The sequence below is a fragment of the Nerophis ophidion genome, linkage group LG20 (assembly GCF_033978795.1).
Source record: "Nerophis ophidion isolate RoL-2023_Sa linkage group LG20, RoL_Noph_v1.0, whole genome shotgun sequence".
In the NCBI taxonomy this organism is placed as follows: domain Eukaryota; kingdom Metazoa; phylum Chordata; class Actinopteri; order Syngnathiformes; family Syngnathidae; genus Nerophis; species Nerophis ophidion.
In genome coordinates, this window is record NC_084630.1 from 28,294,245 (window position 1) to 28,311,141 (window position 16,897).

The 16,897-nt window shown below is 39.0% G+C and overlaps 1 protein-coding gene across 2 annotated transcripts in view; it reads left to right on the plus strand.

Moving 5' to 3' along the window:
- ldb1b (LIM-domain binding 1b) overlaps nt 1-16,897 on the plus strand; it is a 79,009-nt gene that overhangs the window by 39,076 nt on the left and 23,036 nt on the right. The window contains exons 2-3 of one of the 2 annotated variants that reach the window (XM_061880910.1): nt 7,005-7,107; nt 16,593-16,631. In XM_061880910.1, coding sequence (XP_061736894.1) covers nt 7,005-7,107; nt 16,593-16,631 — 142 coding nt within the window. The remainder of the gene's footprint in view (nt 1-7,004; nt 7,108-16,592; nt 16,632-16,897) is intronic. The other variant, XM_061880911.1, reaches the window with a different exon arrangement.

A 16,897-nucleotide genomic window follows, 5' to 3' on the forward strand; every position in this document is an offset into this window, starting at 1 on the left:
GTGTCATACTTGATCATTTCGCGATATTGCCCTATTTTTGCTGAAAGGCTTTAGTAGAGAACATCCACGATAAAGTTTGCAACTTTAGGTGCTGAGAGAAATGCCCTGCCTGAAGTCACAAGTGTGAGTGCTCCTCACATATTCACATTGTGTGTATATATATATATCAGTACTATTCGGACTGAGAAAATGACAATTTCCCCATTTAATTTGAGCGATGATGAAAGATTCGTGTTTGAAGATATTGATAGCTACGGACTAGAGAAAATAATACGCGATTGCATTGGGACGGATTCCGATGTTTTTAGAGACATTTACTAGGATAATTCTGGGAAATCACTTATCTTTCTATTATGTTGCTAGTGTTTTAGAGAGTTAAATAGTACCTGATAGTCGGAGGTGTTTGTCCACGGGTGTCTTGACGCGCAGTGTCTCAGGGGAGTCGACGGCAGCTGTACGGACGGCACAACCTCAGCTGATATCCAGTAAGAGGCGACTTTTTAACCACAATTTTCTCACCGAATTCTGCTGGTTGACATTCGGTAGGATCCATGTTCACTTGACCGCGCTCTGATCCATACTGAAGTTTTAAACAAGGAATCACCGTGTGTTTGTGTGGCTAAAGGCTAAAGCTTCCAAACTCCATCTTTCCACTGTGACTTCTCCAATATTAATTGAACAAATTGCAAAAGATTCAGCAACGCAGATCTCCAAAATACTGTATAATTATGCCGTTAAAGCAGACGACTTTTAGCTGTGTGTGTGTGCAGGGCTCATATTTCCTCAAAAGCCGTGACGTCTTGCGTACACTTCATTATTACACGGCGTTTTCAAAACGAAACTCCGGGAAATTTAAAATTGTAATTTAGTAAACTAAAAAGGCCGTATTGGCATGTGTTGCAATGTTAATATTTTATCATTGATTTATAAACTATCAGACTGTGTGGTGGGTAGTAGTGGGTTTCAGTAGGCCTTTAATGTAGCAGCTTCACGTCTTCCTGTGAGTGCAATTGCTGTTGTAGGCACAATACCAATGTGAGCAATTTGCAAAATGCGCAACAGCCCCATCCATCCATTTTCTACAGCTTATTCCCTTTTGGGGTCTTGGGGGGCGCTGGCGCCTATCTCAGCTACAATCGGGCGGAAGGCGGTGTAAACCCTGGACAAGTCGCCCCCTCATCACAGGGCCAACACAGATAGACAGACAACATTCACACTCTCATTCACACACTAGGGCCAATTTAGTGTTGCCAATCAACCTATCCCCAGGTGCATGTCTTTGGAAGTGGGAGGAAGCCGGAGTACCCGGAGGGAACCCACGCATTCACGGGGAGAACATACAAACCTGGAATTGAACCCAGAACTGCAGGACCTTTGTATTGTGAGGCAGACGCACTAACCCCTCTTCCACTGTGAAGCCATGCGCAATAGCAGTTTGCAAATTTGTATAATGCGCAATCTTTTTGCAAATTGCTTCCAGCTATATATTTGAATAATGTGTGTTGCACATTTTGCAAATCCGCCCGATTGTAGCTGAGATAGGCGCCAGCGCCCCCCGCGACCCCAAAAGGGAATAAGCGGTAGAAATGGATGGATGGATGAAAATTATTTTAGTGTCAAAATAATTTATTAAATACTTATGTATTTAATAAATTTGTAGTCGGGAGAATATAACTGAGTATAGGCCTCAAATCAGTCCAACCCTAACCACTATACAGTGTACATCCACGACTAAACTACTGACTAAACTACTACCACAACTTGGTTTACTAATTATAAAATATAGTAATGTAGGGTTACTGACTTAACCATCCACAAAATCTTGTCTTATATCTCGTCTTGCGATATGCAAATTGCTTGCTCACAATGGAAATGACGTATAATTTGCAAAGTGTGCGAGATTGGTGAAATGTTTACAACATTGCCTTACCTGCTTTATAATGGTAAACAAGACTATTTAGGTTGTGCCGACGCTATCCTTCTTTGAGGGGACATAGTTGATTTTCATGTCATGTACGGACACACACTTTAAGTCTTTGCTGTCGTCCAGCATTCTGTTTTTTATTTACATTCTAGCAAGTTCAGTATAACTTTCGTTTTGCATATCCGTCCCTCGGCTTCAGTGCCTTTTCCGTTCCCTTGTGTTAATTTTTGGTATAAGCATTACACAACTGTTTACCTGCGCATCGTCTCCCACTGTACTCTGCATATTGGGATAACGACAAACCATCCGTGACGCGTTCAGACTTCTACAAAGCAATTAACTACCTGCTTCAAGTCTTCCTTTGAGTGCTATTGCTTGACCAGCTTTATATTTAAGTTGTGCCGACGCTATCCTTCTTTGTGGGGACATTGTTGATTGTCTTGTCATGTACGGACACACACTGTAAATCTTTGCTATCGTCCAGCATTCTGTTTTTTGTTTACTTTGTAGCAAATTCAGCATAACTTTCGTTTTGCATAGCCGTCTCTTTGCTTCAGTGCTTTTTCCTTTCTTTTCTGTTAATTTTTGGTTTAAGCATTACATACCTTATTACCTGCTCGCTGTCTCCCACTGTGCTCTGCATATTGGGATCACGACAAACCATCCTCGATGCGTTCCGACTTCTACTAAGCAACTAACTTACCTTCAGCAACCTACTGATATGGAGTACTACATGGTTACAAAGCACAGACACTCAACAACAGCACATTATTTGCAGATTCTAATAATTGATTTGCAAAAAAACATATTTTCCGGACCAATTAAGTGAAGTTGCATCATTTCCCACAGCACACCAGACAACATTAGTGTGGCATTGGTGCCACTAGTGTGGCATGGTTGAAAAACACTGATCTAAACTACACTTTATTTATTGAATCAAAAATACTGAAATTCCACGATATAGTGGATTTGCAAACAGCTCAAATTATACATAAAGCAAACTATAATCTGCTACCCAAGACTATAGAACAATTCTTCTCAACAAAAGAGGGGAAATATAATCTTAGAGAAAAATCGAATTTAAAACATATGTACGCACATACAACACTTAAGACCTTCAGTATATCTAAATGTGGAATTAAATTATGGAATGGATTTAGCAAAGAAATACAACAATGATCCACTTCAAGAAACTCTTCAAACTTAGTGTTTACAAAGTAAAAAGAAGAAAAAAACATCATAAACATTCTGAATTTATCTCATCCATCCATTCATTTTCAAAATAAGGTTATTTATCTCACCATATGAAATATAACTTACTTCATAAATATACTCCATAATTTATTTCTTATGGAGTATATTGTGAATAAATTCAGAACAGGAAGTGAACAAAATTGTCAGCAACTGCTATGTAAAGGAAAAGGGGTAGGATTAAATAAACTCTGCTTCTTTTGAACATAGAGAAACTGGAAATTGTGATGTATCATGTTGTATGCATGCATGTTCCAAATAAACTCAAACTCAACTCAACACAGTAAAACTATACTACGATCTACAAAGTTAATTCTGTGTATATTGTCTGATGTGCGCGGATGTCGTCTCTCAACTTGCACCATTTGTGTTTTGAGCCGACATATTGAGCACATTCTAGTTGTACAGCACAGCGTTTGCTTGTTCGACAGAAATGAGCAAATTCCCAATGGAGGAAGTGGAATCCTGCTGATGTGATTGTGACTGCCTGTCATTAACCGCTAACAGGGGAGGAGAGGAGCTAATGGAGCTCTCACCATCTAATGGACACATAACCATCGATTATTTATTTATTTATTTATCAACTCCATTTGTGTTGTTTTCCTTCACCCCCCTTTCTCTTGCTGTTGCACTCAGCCCTTTGCATACTACTGCTAGGTCCTGTTAAGGCATAGTTTTCTACTTGACGTTGAGAAACTTGTTTAAATTCCTGACACAACAATTCTCTTATGGTACATGCTGCTGCCTTACCTGCCGGTGGTGCGAGTTTGGTTCCCGGCCCCAACACCCAGCCATTAAAGATGCCCAGTGGCAGTCCGATGCCTGTATAAATGAGATGAGTCGGGAAGGGTGTAATGTGGTGCAAAAACTCTATGTAATGCAAATGACTCGCTATTGCAAGCCAGAAAAGCAGAGAAAAGTTGGATCTAGCAATGCATAGTGTTGTTTTACATACTCTCACTTATTGAGTTTGAGTTTATTTGGAACAAGCCTGTATACAACATGATACATCACTACTTACAGTTTCTCTATTCAACATGTTCGAAAAGGAGTAGGAAAAAACAGCTTATTTAATCCTACACCTTTTCCTTTACATAGCAGTTGCTAAAACTTTTGTTCACTTACTGTTCTCAATTTATTCACAATATACTCCATAAGAAATTACAATAAAAATAAATAATTGGTGAAGTAAGTTATATTTCATATGGCGAGATGAGTAAGATCATCATGAAAATTAATGGATGGATGAAATAAATTCAGAATGTTGATCATGGTTCTTCTTCTTTGTGCTTTGTAAACACTTTAAGTTGGAAGAGTTTCTTGAAGTGTGTCATATTAGTACATTATTGGATTTCTTTGCTTAATCAGTTCCATAATTTAATTCAATATCCTGAGGGGTTAGTGCGTCTGCCTCACAATACGAAGTTCCTGCAGTCCTGGGTTCAAATCCAGGCTCGGGATCTTTCTGTGTGGAGTTTGCATGTTCTCCCCGTGAATGCGTGGGTTCCCTCCGGGTACTCCGGCTTCCTCCCACCTCCAAAGACATGCACCTGGGGATAGGTTGATTGGCAACACTAAATTGGCCCTAGTGTGTGAATGTGAGTGTGAGTGTTGTCTGTCTATCTGTGTTGGCCCTGCGATGAGGTGGCGACTTTTCCAGGGTGTACCCTGCCTTCCGCCCGATTGTAGCTGAGATAGGCGCCAGCGCCCCCCCGCGACCCCGAAAGGGAATAAGCGGTAGAAAATGGATGGATGGATGGATCCTGAAGGTCTCAAGTGTTGTACATACAAATGTTTTAAATTACGTTTTGCGCTAAGATTATATTTCTCCTTGTGTTGAGAAGAATTGTTGTATATACTTGGGTAGCAGATTATAGTTTGCTTTGTGCATAATTTTAGCTGTTTGCAAATTGACTGTGTCTTGGAATTTCAGTATTTTTAATTCAACAAATAAAGAGTTCGAATGTCCTCTATATCCAATATTACATATTATTCTAATTGATCTTTTTTGTAACACTATTAATGAACGACGTGTACTTTTGTAGTTATTTCACCATATTTCTACACAATAACTCAGATATGGCAGTAGAGAATATGGAGTGATTTTTGGTCTAGAACATGTTTTGCTTTATTCATTATTGACGTGTTTCTCTCTACTGCTACTTTCTGTTTATTTTTTTACATGAGATTTCCAGTTCAATTTATCATCAATCATTATACCTAGAAATTTGGTTTAATCTACTCTTTCAATTTCTATTCCGTCTGTTTGTATTTGTTTTTGACTTTCTCTTCTATTTGTTGCAACCCGCCTTAAATAATTTTGGACCGTCACAAACAGATTTAGCGCTACCTCTTTTAGATCAGAGGGGTCAAACGTATGGCCAGAGGGCCGGATCATGCCAGCGAAATGAGGGATGAGTTTGCTAAGTATAAAAATTAACATAAAATTTTTGAATGAAAGAAACAGCTGTTGTAAATGTGTCCAGTGGATGTTCAAATAGCAATTCTTTGTAGATGATACTCCATATGTACAAAGAAACCACATGATTTTAGTACATCAGTCGAGGAAAATTATCAAACTACATAGATACTGTAATTTGATTTTGATATATGTTATTATCCTGATAGTTTGAAAATTAACACCAATGATTTGACTGATGAACATTACCACATAATTTAAAAATATATATATAAATAACGACAAATAAACTATTTATACTATTAACCGCAACAGGTAAGTGTAAAAAAAAGATCAAACAACCAACATTATGATTTGTGTAATTGTGGTTGTTGTATTTTTAAACAAAGAAAACAATCTGAAGTTGTCTTTCTTTTTAAGTTATCGTGCCGTGATTTTACCAGTACAGCCCACTTGGGAGTAGATTTCTCACCATATGGCCCCCAAACTAAGATGAGTTTGACACCCTTGTTTTAGAAACAGGGGCTATAGCAGTGAATATTTCATTTAGAGACTTCCTAGTAAAGAGCGATACGGAGGTTTGCCGAATGCCCAAGAAGTGAGACAGGGAGTGTTGCTTGTGTCATGTATTTCCTCTGTTATCAAATACAAACTGTAACAAATGGCAAAGTACTCGCCACAGGAGCGGAGATCTATACACGCAGGGCACCTCCACAAACCCAGGAAGTGTGCGTTAGGCTAAATAGCAACGAGAAAGTGAGCAGAACACCTACAATAACAGTTTTTGAGCTTTTAAAAAAATACAGGCACATGTGTTATGGCCAACTCAGTTGATGATTATGTCATGTAGGACACTCTCCGCCCACAACCAACCCCCTCAAATAGATTGCAGTCCTGTGGGAAACAATGGACTAAGAATTGGTCATTTTACATTCAGATACTTTATATTTTAAAATGAGCTTAATGCCGTAATCCAAAGGTGAAATTTGCACCTGTTATTAATTTTTTTTAGCTTGAAATGCTGTCTTGTCTAAACAGGTTTATTTTGTTTAGACAAGACAGGGTCATATATAAGGCGGGGCTTCGCCATGGTAACGGCTAGGGTCATGACCTGGAGACTGCGATGCCTGGATGGCCTTTAGAGAGCTGGCCAATTAGAGTAATTCAGGGGGATGAGACGTGTGAGAGACTTCTTTTTGAGCTGTGAGAGCATTGTTACTGAGAAGATTGAGCTACCTTTCATAGCCACAATTATACGTTTTGCTTCAGTTGTTCATGCAATGTGTGTATGTACTTAAATTTGAAATGTACTACTATTTGGAAATAATCAACATTCTCATCCTTAACCCACAGCAAATAGAAATGACCTTTATATTATCTTTTCTAATTGTTGACTTATTTATCTTTCAGGCTGTTCCTCCAAGTCGTTCAAGCTGTACTCCCCCAAGGAGCCTCCAAACGGTAGCACGTTTCCCCCTTTCCATCCCGGCACCATGCTGGACAGAGACGTGGGGTGAGTTTTATATGACTCATATTTATATGACTTTTATAGGACTCTATATTTCTTTTTGGCCTTCACCACATGAATTACACGTATGGTCCTAAATTGGAGTTGTATATAAATTCCAGATGGCAGAAAGTATGAATGAAAAGTTTTCCTTTTATTTTAAGGACAATATTTTTTTCCAAGATTGAGTATAGATATAAGAAACAAACAATAGCCGAAAGACAGTCAACCCCTCCAAGACCCCTTATACTTTGAGAAATATCAACACTGTTGAGTGACAGTTAGTCCACTACAGAGGTCTTCAACCTTCATCACCATCAGTTACTTGGAGAAAAAAATAGACATGTTAGCCATTTGTGTTTTCCTTATAGGACTGCCAACATTTAAATTGTAATTTATTTACAAAGCAGATCTCCATTCAAACAATGCAGTCATGGTTTTTATGCTATTTTGTGGTGCTTTATATTTAAATAGAGGCTCACTGTCTGAATTAAACAGGAAAATAATAGAGGATTTAAGCAAATATTCTTTGACCTTTTGGAGAAGTACTCAAACTTAGTTAAGATACCTGTTGGGGACCACTGGTCGAGCAAACACTGTTGAAGCAATGCAGAGATACTGACATATTAACTTTGCTAGCCCTATGTGCTAACTTTGCTAGGCGGGGTAATTCACTCCTCCCACGATGGTGGTGGAAACGCTCACTTAATGTATTGAAAATGTTGTATTGATCCGATTAATCCTGCCCTAATTGGTTATTTTGCTATTTGTGTAAGCATGTGTGTTTTGTAGAGAAAAGAGCAACAAAAAAAGATTTACTGGCAACATTTAGCTTGTCTCAGGGGCTTTGGAAACTGTTATTACATAAACACTATCTTATCATTTAGTGGCTTGTTCAAAGTCTTATTTTCATGAATTTCAGACTGGTACTATCCAGCACCTATACTCAATGTGTGTTGGGTACGCATTCCAACATCCAACAAGACATATTGATGAGGGATGTAGAAGTCATGCTTATGTTTTATATCATTAAAAACACGAAAGTCATGAGCATGTCTGATGCTACTGGCTCGACATCTCCCTAGAGAATACATGCTGCAGAATTTTCTGCTGGTGAAGTGTGAAACACTCCGGATCTGGAAAGTCTTGTAGCCTTGCCAACCTGCGATCACTTCTCTGGTAGAAATATTTCACATGCGTGATAATTCCAGTCTTAGCAGAGTGCAATTTTAGTCTTTGGGACAAAGTTGTTGCTACATTTTAATGCAATAGATCTGTGCTTGTTTGTGGTTCAGCATTTGTGAGCCTGCATATTTGCAAATTTCTGTTTTTTGCATGAACTGTTTTTAATGGAAACATAAATAGAAAGTCCATGGTTCTCGCCCGGAAAAGGGTGGAGTGCCATCTCCGGGTTGGGGAGGAGACCCTGCCCCAAGTGGAGGAGTTCAAGTACCTAGGAGTCTTGTTCACGAGTGGGGGAAGAGTGGATCGTGAGATCGACAGGCGGATCGGTGCGGCGTCTTCAGTAATGCGGACGCTGTATCGATCCGTTGTGGTGAAGAAGGAGCTGAGCTGGAAGGCAAAGCTTTCAATTTACCGGTCGATTTACATTCCCATCCTTACCTATGGTCATGAGCTTTGGGTCATGACCGAAAGGATAAGATCATGGGTACAAGCGGCCGAAATTAGTTTCCTCCACCAGGTGGTGGGGCTCTCCCTTAGAGATAGGGTGAGAAGCTCTGCTATCCGGGGGGAACTCAAAGTAAAGCCGTTGCTCCTCCACATCGAGAGGAGCCAGATGAGGTGGCTCGGGCATCTGGTCAGGATGCCACCCGAACGCCTCCCTAGGAAGGTGTTTAGGGCACGTCCAACCGGTAGGAGGCCACGGGGAGGACCCAGGACACGTTGGGAAGACTATGTCTCCCGGCTGGCCTGGGAACGCCTCGGGATACCCCGGGAAGAGCTAGACAAAGTGGCTGGGGAGAGGGAAGTCTGGGCTTCCCTGCTTAGGCTGCTGCCCCCGCAACCCGACCTCGGATAGGCGGAGAATGATGGATGGATAAATAGAAAGTGGTTTGGTGGTGATACCTGCAGGAGAAAAAAAGAGTGTTTCGGCAATGAATTCAGAAAAGTAGATGCTATGACAAGACGTAATTGATTTGGCAATACTGAATGCCGGATACTTGTACTAGTTTCTCAATATTTACAATTGAATTTAACCCTGTGATGCATGAATTATAACGTACTTGAGGATTTTTCCCATTTGGGTTTTATTATTCTCAAGGCTTGGGGGAAAAAAAATCTTTTGTAAAAACATACATTTTTAAAGGAGTTGCCTTAGAGCAGTGATTCTCAATTATTTTCTGTTTTGCTCCCCCAGAAAGAAGGAAACATTTCGCGCCCCCCTACCTTTTCTCCAGGACTTTACATAGTATCATTTGTGTATACAATTGTTATAAGTTGTATCCTTACTAACGTTGAAGAAAACAAAAAAATAAATGTATATCAACTTACAACAAGGAATAACTTTTACTATGGTTTTTAGTTTGCTACAGGAAATATTTGAATTGCATCCTTATTTAAACTATAAACATTTTTGACCAACTTGAATCATTTGATACTGAAAAATAAAGTTAACAAATAAACATACATACAAATTTATCAGGAGCACAATATATAAACACTTTAATAGGGCTGGGCGATTATATGATTGTGATCGTTGATCACGATGCATTTGAGTTCGATCGTGGTGATCAGGTGTTAGCATATTTCCTCGATCAAACATGGCGGAAATTTCTGCCAAACGTTAACTGGAGTAGTCAACCGGAAGGAAGCAACAATGCACGGTATAATCCTGCATGAAAAAATCCACCTTTAATGACCGTGATCCTGTGTGTTTGTCTGTGAATGAATGTGTGTGTGTTGTGTACGTTAGCATGTGTTTGTGTGAACGTGTTTGTCGGTGTGTGCACGACCATCCTGTTCCACCGTCATGAAAGTCAATCTCGTTACGGCATAATTATATTCAATCAGCCTTTTCCTGCTTACCAGCAGGAAGTGCAGCACAGAAGAACAAAGTAAAGAAATATGACTACACTAGCATAGAAGTTGAAACAACATTTAGAAGGAGCGGCGGATTTAGTGACACACTTTACTTTCACTATCTGCTGCACCGCACCAGTAATTCTGCCCTGGCTGTGGACTTTCAGGCACTCACACTTCTGTGACTGTATTGGTCTAGAATGGGAGAATCAATACACCCACTAATTTAATTAGAAAAGGCTTTTTTATACATAAAATATTTATAATCCAACTTTTTGTTTATATGTCTGCAAATATTCCACTCCTCTGATATAAAAATATAAAAACATTTTGTTCCTGAAATAATCATTAAACTTGTTTTATCTGTTGGTAAACATTATTTTACACATACCTCAAATTCAAACTGCACTTTAATGTATTTTCAGTTAATATAAGCTACAGAATTTGAGCTTTAAAAACTCCACAATGTGGGTCACCACTTGTTTGCCAAAGCACTGGTGAGAAGCATTGATGCATAAAAGTAATCAAATAAAGTATTAAGGTGTTGTTTAGTAAATGTTAACTTGAAATAAAAGTATTATAATATTAACTACACCACTGATACGTGGTTTACGGTAGAATGTTTGTGATGACAAGCAAACAAACCCAAAATAACTTGGAGAAGAAAAAAAGTTGTTCTCCTTACCCCCAAAAAACGTACTGAAAAAGAAGCAAAATCATGGCCCTAAAACCAGGTACTAATCTTGGGTTACCTGTACCATTACACCTCTACTAAGCACAATTATATATGGACAAAATGACAGTTGTCAGCTGTTAGCATATATTACCTCAATCAAACACGGTGGAAATGTTTATAGATGGATAGATGGATATATAGATAGTATTTTATTGATTCCTTCAGGAGAGTTAAGTGAAGTGAATTATATTTATATAGCGCTTTTCTGTAGTGACTCAAAGTGCTTCACCTAGTGAAACCCAATATCTAAGTTACATTTAAAACAGTTTGGGTGGCACTGGGAGCAGGTGGGTAAAGTGCCTTGCCCAAGGACACAACAGCAGTGACTACGATGGCGGAAGCAGGGATCGAACCTGGAACCCTCAAGTTGCTGGCACGGCCCCTTTACCAACCGAGCTATACCGAAAGTTCCCTCAGGAATATTAAAATTCCAGCAGCAGTGTACAGAATTGAGATAGAATTTGAAAGAAATAAAAAACTAAATAAATAATGGAGGTATAAATGTAAGTAAAATAGAAAATATAACAATAAGAATTTAAAAAAAAGTAACAATAAGAAAAAAAATATAACAGTAAAAATAAGAACATAACAAGAGAAATTAGGCAGTAGTGACCATGTTATGAAAAGAAAAAAAATTAAGAAAATCTAATACTGTCGATTATATAAAAGATGTGATGTGTATTTGCACCTGTAAAATGTATTGCACTGTATGTTGTTGTATACAGTAGGCATGCGGTAGTCTGTATAATCGGGGCGGCATAGCGTGGTGGGTAGAGCAGCAGTGCCAGAAACCTGAGAGTTGCAGCTCCCTGCCTCTTGTTATCCAAATCACTGCCGTTGTGTCCTTGGGCAGGAAACTTCACCCTTTTCCCCAGTGCCGCTCACACTGGTGAATAAATGATGAATGATGGTTGGTGGTTGGAAGGGCCGTAGGCGCAAACTGGCAGCCACGCTTCCCGTCAGTCTACCCCAGGGCAGCTGTGGCTACAAATGTAGCTTACCACCACCATTAAGTGTGAATGAATAATGGGTTCTCACTTCTATGTGAAGCTGTTTGAGTGTCTAGAAAAGCGCTATATAAATCTAATCCATTATTATCATGCACAGGACAATCCGCTGAAATAAAAAAAAATTGTGATATTAATCGGGATCGGATGATATGAAAAAATTAATCGTGATCATTTTTTGCCATATTACCAAGCCCTACTTGAACTTACAAAACAAAAATGAACAAAACAATTTTCAAGCAAAACCTTTTTTATTTTATTTTAATCTCAACAACGGAAGTCTGCAGATTCTCAGTATTTTTTATAGATCGATGCTTTTCATTTGTGGCCGCCTGCCATGGGGGCTGGATGCAGCTTGTGTGATGTAGCCTGATGGTTGAAGAACAGGCTCCAACGCGCCTGTTGACTGTCGAATCATTGTGTAAACAGAGAAACAACAACATGCAACAAAATATTAAAGACTTATTGCGTCAACAGTTTTGTTACATGTGTAAATGAAACAAGAACAATCAACAGTGTAAATGCACTTAAATTGAGGTATGCCCGCAATTTTAACCCCAACAAAAAGCTGAAAGACAGCTTGTATCTCAAATTACTCTTTAAGTTAAGGTACTTGTCAGGTGAGGTTCCGCTGTAGGTCACCTTTAAAACTCTCCAAAACCTTGACAAATAAAAATGAAAGACAATAAACATATTTAAACATTCAAATAACAATATTGTGGCTCTAAAGGTGCAGATAAAAGTATATTGTCTTTCTATGTATCAATTAATTTTAAAATAACCTTTGTTAAAAGATTTGAGTGAGTGTGTGTGTATGAGAGCGCGCGCGTGTGTGTAGGTACGTTTTAAGCACATTCAACAATACCAGGATAATGATAAACGTGATCATTTTGATTACAATAACCGTGTTTTGCAATATTCATATCTTCACATCCCTATTTGCAACCAAAACTTTACTGCACGGGCACCACGGTGGAAGAGGGGTTAGTGCGTCTGCCTCACAATACGAAGGTCCTGAGTAGGTCTGCAACTAACAATTAATTTGATAACCGATTAATCTGTCGATTATAACTTCGATTAATAATCGGATAAAGGAGACAAACTACATTTCTATCCTTTCCAATACTTTATTTAAAAAAACAGCTTACTTAGACTTGGAAAAACTTTAATAATCCACAAGGGAAATTGTTTTGGCACCATGTCCTTTCGACTTGTCAAATAAAACAAGGCAAGTGTTACAAAAATGTTTTTTGTTTTTTATAAAGTGCACCATTGTCCTGCACAATAGCAATAATGTTGCTTAGGAGAATTTAAAACCTGGCTACTACCTATTCCAACCATTATGCAATGTTGGATGCTGATTGTCTTTTCTCTAGTGGCATGGTTGTAAGGCAGATTGACTTCATGTTCCATTCCTCTCCAATGTAGTGGCATGAATTGCCAAGGTAGGCTACACATGTCCACACATCAGTAGTGAGAGCAGTTTTGCTCTGGGTGGCTTTTATGTCAGTCTACAACTGCATGGAATGTCCGCTCGTACTTCCTCTCTATCAGTTTGGTAAAATGGTTCCCCGAGGAAAGAGTGTAACCGGGGTTGAGGACGTGAATCATTTGTCTAAAACCTTCATCCTCCACCATTGATAGCCGCCTCATGTCAGTTAGCAACATATTCAGGATAGCATCAGTCAGTGCAGCAGCTTGCTGTGGTGTGCACATCTTCCTTTTGTACCAAGTCTCTAATGCTGCCTTGTTTCTTTCTGAAATGAGAGAAACTATATTATGAATGTACATAGTGGCATCATTTACATGTAACTCAATATATACCCAGTTGATTTAATTAATAATGTCTGACGTAAAAGACAAATACGCCACCACATTTAAAAAAAAAAAAGCTAAATTAAATAAATGGACATTGGAGTTGCAGAATACACCAATAACAACACAGAAATGTAACTCATTAGATCAAAACTGGATCAGATATAGTACACGTTTCTGTTCTGAATGATAAAGGATTCACTTTAGGCTACCTCTGAATAATAGCATGAAATATTCCAGCACCTTCATAACGTTTAGTTATACTAAAGCGTCACTCAAGTCTAAATAGATTTATATAGCTTTATTGGGCCTGGCTACATTGATCCATTATCAAACCAAACTGAGATATTTCTTTCCGTTACATTTATACGTGTGTTTTCTCTCTGAAAACGGAGTCAAATGTGCCGGAGACACTTTATCAGCCCCGCGTTGCAACAAAGACATAACGTTAAAGTTACTCACAAAAAAAGCTGAACTTATGAATGAATGCCTGTTGCGACTCAAAACAACACAGAAAATGAAGTCACCGCACTATCCAAAAAGTTCCTAACACTGAAAGTTAATACACAACAGTTGCTGCTGCGCTTCCAGAAAAAAATCTCCTCGTTAACGAAAGATTAAAAACACACAAAGGCGGACACAACGGATCAATATACTCAGACTATGACCTTAAAAAAGTTACGTACCGTGAGTTCTCTTCATCCATGGCTCCAACATGCTTCCTGTTCAGGTGCTGCCGAAGCAATGTTGTCCTTCCGTGGCACGCGACGTCCATGCTGTACGTTTTGTAGGAAATGTCTTCTTTGAAGTCTTTAGAGTAAAGTGTGCTGACACTTTGGACGACTTATGTTGCACACTTTTCTCAATTGAAGCAATAACCTCGAGATGAGATGTTTCTCCGCTGAGCTATGCCTACTGTTTCCCTCCGCCATTTTTCGAATGTTTCCACAAAGGAGATGGCGTGGTCACATGAGCTGCACATGACTCATCATTGGCTGGCTCACTGCCACCTCATGGGACTTGGCCTCAGCGCCGCCCTGGCGCTGTTTTGTACTGTTTTTGTACTTATATTGATTATTGTTTTTCAGCTGTTTGTAAATAAAGGTTTAGGCGAAGAAAAAAATATATTAAAAAAAACATAAAAGCCTCCGCGCATGCGCATTGCATACATCCAACGAATCGATGACTAAATTAATCGGCAACTATTTTTTATAATCGATTTTAATCGATTAGTTGTTGCAGCCCTAGTCCTGAGTAGTCCTGGGTTCAATCCCGGGCTCGGGATCTTTCTGCGTGGAGTTTGCATGTTCTCCCCGTGGCTGCGTGGGTTCCCTCCGGGTACTCCAGCTTCCTCCCACCTTCAAAGACATGCACCTGGGGATAGGTTGATTGGCAACACTTAAAAAAATTTGCCCTAGTGTGTGAATGTGAGTGTGAATGTTGTCTGTCTTTCCGTGTTGGCCCTGTGATGATGTGGTGACTTGTCCAGGGTGTACACCGCCTTCCGCCCGATTGTAGCCGAGATAGGCACCAACGCCCCCCGTGACCCCTAAGGGAATAAGCGGTAGAAAATGGATGGATGGATGGACGTTACTGTGCACTGAGTGTTTTTATTTCAACAACAAAGTTGCAGCATTACCATACTTGGCAGTATAAATATATCCAATGACACATTTGTCCTATTTAGTGGGCATATGAGTAATCACATTTTTCTCAAACCACAAAATCAATACTCAGACATTTTTTATTGTCGCTTGTTGTCTCAATACTTTTTTACCTGCAAGGTAGGGGTGTCCCGAGTCGGGCTGGGGGATATGGCCTTTTTTTAATATCTCGGTATTTTTAGGCCATATTGCGATATACGACATACAGTATATCTCGGTATTTTGCCTTAGCCTTGAATTAACACTTGATACACATAATCTAGGGGTGAAACGCTACGGGTATTTTATCGAACCATTTCGATACGGGGTTTCCGGTTCGGTGCGGAGGTGTTCCGAACGAGTTTCCACACGGACATATTAAGCAGCGTACTGCACGTTGTGTAAACAATACTCAAAATGCCGGACATTTGAGGCATTTAAGAAACTCCGCCCTGACAGCTCCGCAAAAGAGGACATGTCCGGTGAAAAGAGGATTTATGGTCAGTCCTGACCACACTTCCTCCCCTCACCGGAGCCGACCCCCCGGCACCTCGAGTTATGGTTGCGTGTATTTTCAATGTACGTTCAGTGTTAAGATGGTTGAAAACAAAACAAATTGTGCACGCAGCAGCCTTCGTGAGGGATGGGGTGAGACAGAGAGAGCGCATACGTCTGCTTTTTATCCATAGATTTATCAGATTTAATTTTTGTGTCATAAATGTGCCCCGGAGGCCATTTTCAGCCCACAGCTAATGTTTTAAAGGCCCACGGCGCATTCTAAATATACTATTAAAATAAACAAAAACATAACAAAAGTGAAATAAAAAAGCTTAAAGGTTAAATGTAATTTAGAAAAAGTTGCAATGTTTACTAATAAAACAATTCAGGTTTTTTTTCCTTTCAAAGTGTCATTGCTCAAAACATAAACATGTAGAGTATATGTGGAATATATTTATATTATTTATATATTATATATATAATATATTATATATATATTATATTATTTATTATTATTATTGTCTATTGTGAGTGAACTGTGGTGCTGAATTTCCCCCATGGATCAATACAGTACTTTCTATTCTATTCTATAATATTGAATCAAAATCAATGTTATTATGAATTATTGACCTATCCAAGGTTCACATTACTTCACATCAAATATTCCACTAAGAAAAATATTTTTGGTGGAATATTTTGCAAATTTGGTAAATAAATAACCAAAAAATTTATATTTTGTTGTTTTCTTAGTGTCCCGAAAATGAACCGAACCGTGACCTCTAAACCGAGGTACGTACCGAACCGAAATTGTTGTGTACCGTTACACCCCTAATATAATCACAGCAGTATTGTGATTCTATGTGTCTACATTAAAACATTCTTGTTCATACTGCATTAATATATGCTAATCTTAAACTTTCATGCAGCGATAGAAATCACAACTAAGTCAATTGACCAAAACTGTATTTATTAAAGTTGTTAGCAGGTGGCTTTTCAAATGATGCTACATATTAGCAGTAATGCTGCTTTTGGTAGCAACGCTTGTGCCCCACACT